The following is a 3,378-nucleotide window of genomic DNA, read 5'->3' on the forward strand; positions in this document are numbered from 1 at the left end:
TCGCTGCAGGTTTGCGTAGTGCGATTACGTGACATTTTAGTTTCCTCTGCCACTGTAGCGTGCCTTGAAGGACCGTCTTGTAGCTGCCCTCTTTGCCGTGCTGCTCAAGTTTTGTGGCTGACTTTTTCGTTGCGGCCATGGTATTTTTCAAGTGCTTTAAAAGCAACACTATCACCATTCTTGCAAAGGAAGGCGATTCGCAAGATAGTGGAACGACGTTAAGGCTTTATGCGCCCCTGACCGGCCCCAAGGCGCTTGCCCTTCCCGCAAAAGACAATTCCATGCATATTAAGTCGTGGTCTTCTGAAGTACCTTGGGAGGTGGTAGACTCTGTTCGACCAAATGCAAAGAAGAAGGCGTGCACATCGATGATTCTTATCTTGAACCCTTCGCACCATGTTCGTGACAATCATCCAGTTTTGTTTGAGCTTCTTAGTGATCGTATCCATAGCGGAGCTATGGCTTGGAGTAGCGCCTTGTCAACTACTGGAGGAGCCGTCTTCGTTGAGTTTTATTAGGAATGGCTTGAAGATGTCTTGAGCCGCTCCAAAGATATGCTTACCAACATGGGCCTTTATCATGCTGTATACGCATCTCTATTCAGTTATGACCGACATCCTTCCGTCATTCGTGCATTCTTTGAGCATTGGTGTTCAGCGACCAACACACTTCACACGGCTCGAGGGGAGATGTCGATCTCACTTTGGGATCTCCATAGGATTGGGGGCTTGCCAATCCAGGGAAAATTTTATGATGAGGTTGTTCCTAGCGTGGAAGAGTTTTCTTATTGCAACAGTCGAGGATTACCTGTGACCTGCCGCTATTTGTTTGGGGTGTACCATAAGCTTTTCCAAGAGGCTCCGGGTAAGTCAGGCGTGAAGATTTCTTCATGGATCCGATTTTGGTGTTGGGATGCCATGAAGTACAATAGGCCTTCGAAGAAAAGCGGTCGTAACAAGACAACCATGCCTAAGTGGGACTCGGACCCGTCGGGTGTCATTGGTCTAGCTGTTCGCCGTACTCTTGCCGAGTTGAAGGCATTTGAGGATTTTGGCGTGGTGTCAGAGCACTTGGAAGAATCTTACTTAGCCGCTTTCTTAGCTTGTTGGCTCTGTAAGTTTGTCTTCCCCAAGGATGACGTCAACCTCATTCGTCCCGGAGTCTTCAAAGTTGCTAGCAAGATGGCTGTAGGTGAATCTTTTAGCCTTGCTATTCTGGTTTTAGCCAACATTTACGACGGCTTGAATGTTATTTCAAATTTGGCGAGCACTGAAGATCGTGTTGCGGTACTTCCTTACCACTATGTGTATGGTTGGTTGGGTGAGTACTTTGGCACTCATTTTTCTTCCTTAACTTTAGACAAGTCAAGGCCTTTTTCTCCGACTTCAGTCAAGCTAGGGCCTTTAATGACGAAGTATTCTGGCATGCTTTCTGCGAAGAGTCTTGATGATTCGCAAGCTCAAACACTGTTCAAAAGCTGTGAAGGCTTAAGGATGGACCGCCTGGCGAGAGTTGGCTCAGTGCGGCGAGGCATCATGGATGATTCGCATCTTTGCTCTTCAGACTTGTCTTATCTTATAAGTCATCGCTCGGGGTATGTTTCTTTGCGGCAAGAAGACCGATGCATCGCTCAGTTGTACAGTCCTCAACGTTTTAGCAGGCAATTTGGTTTTGTCCAAAATGTGCCAGGTAAGCTGAAGGAAAAAGCCCAATCAGAATCCTTGCAAGCCGTGTATATGCATTGGGAGTCTTATACCCGTGCATGTACAAATGCTTATATCACCCTGCCAGCCAATGACGAGTTCAAGAGTAATTCAGTGACTCGTGTTTACGCGCGTTAGTGGTCAAAGGTACATCATGAGGATTTGGGGATGGCAAGTGGCACTAATTCTTCCCATTCACGCCATGATGCGTTGAAAGAAGGTAGTTTTACGGTTCGTATGCAGCTGGTACCTTTTGACTGTGCGAGTGCAACTCCCTTGCAAGATAGACCTGTGGCTTTAGCCCGTCAACGCTTGTGCTTGTCTCCTCACCATCTGGACGATTCTGAAGAGGCGGGTGACGAAGTTGACTCGCATGAAGATGGACTTGTTTTGCGGCGGCGCCAGCAAGTTTTAAACAAGCGACCACTTGAAGTTGCTCGGGTTGACAGTGATGTCAATTTTCTTCATAAAAAGAAAGAAGTGTTTAGGCCCCCCCCAATCCGATGGTCGTGTGTCTTTTGAGAAAGATGTATGTATTTCTTTCTCTCTCATGACTTCTTATTCTTATTTCAGCTTTTGTTTCTAACACCTTTCTTTGTCCTCTTTAGGTTGGGCCTTCTTGTTTTTTTTGATTTGGTAACCGCCGACACTTATTCTTTTATGGACATGCCACTTGGAGGCGATCTACCTTCAGACGGGGAAATTAGGGATCCGCCCGGGGCAGAGCTCGTTCAAAATCCGCCCAATTTCCCAAGCTTGTCGTGTGTAGGTGAAGGCATACAAGAGTCCATCGTGAGTCCAACACCTTTGCCAGCTAGTTCTGGGATCTCCTTGAGAGGGCCGAACCTTAGTGGTACTGAGCAATTTATCCGTCGCCTCAAACTTCGTGCAACCTTGGATGTCAAGAGCCATATTGAGAGTAGGATTTCAAAGTGCTTGTTGGAAGACCTTGCGTCGCTCGAAGAGGATTTGTCAAAGCTTGTTTCTACGATTGACAAGCTTAACGTTGATTCTTCGTCCTTGAGGGTCAAGATTGCCGAACTTATGGCCGCCTTTACTGAGTATTCTTCCTTGCGTGCTATTTCCTTGAAGAAATTGAACCCAGATGTTCGAGCTCAGCAGCTTGCAGCAATAGACTTGTCTTTAGCCCGAGTCTGGTCTTCTCAACAAGTTGCTTCGGGAGATTGTCAAGTTACAGAGGCTTCTTTAGCTTCCGTCCAGGTGCGTATAGATGTGTTGGTGCGAGAGCGAAAGCAGTTGGGAATCCAAGCATCATAACTTGAAAATGTTCTTGCAGAGCAGGGAGCTACAGTTTCTCAATACCAAGAGGAGATTTCACGTCTAGAACAAGAGAAAAACGTGGCTATGGAGTTGCCCATCTTATCTCCAACCGAGGTGGAGACTTTGAAGACTTTGGAAAATTTGCTTGAAGATCGCCTCCGTAGTTTTAGGGATATATCTTTCCAGTAATATCTTCCGTTTTCTTTTTCTTTTGTAATGAGGCTTTTGGAGCCGACTCCTTCTTTTTAAAGAAATAAAGTATTCGCTTTCTTGCATTTGCTCTTTATTCTTCAAAGTGTTTGTGTTTTTTGTTGATGATGTGACTGTACTTGAAGTTTTGAAGTTTCAAGTTGCCTACGTACTCTTCCAAATAAGAGATCAAGTCATAACGTAG

The 3,378-nt window shown here is 45.9% G+C and overlaps 1 protein-coding gene across 1 annotated transcript; it reads left to right on the top strand.

Moving 5' to 3' along the window:
* The first annotated feature begins 566 nt into the window (after positions 1-566).
* On the top strand, positions 567-1,841 carry LOC139194336 (uncharacterized). Its single transcript, XM_070818644.1, has one exon. It carries the CDS (start codon positions 567-569, stop codon positions 1,839-1,841), a length of 1,275 nt encoding a protein of 424 aa, XP_070674745.1.
* Positions 1,842-3,378: the final 1,537 nt, after the last annotated feature.

This window comes from Malus domestica, chromosome 03, assembly GCF_042453785.1.
Source record: "Malus domestica chromosome 03, GDT2T_hap1".
Taxonomy (NCBI): domain Eukaryota; kingdom Viridiplantae; phylum Streptophyta; class Magnoliopsida; order Rosales; family Rosaceae; genus Malus; species Malus domestica.

What these genes read in the sequence shown, in the direction of transcription:
- LOC139194336 (XM_070818644.1), top strand. Translation starts at nt 567, where the DNA reads ATGGGCCTTTATCATGCTGTATACGCATCTCTATTCAGTTATGACCGA.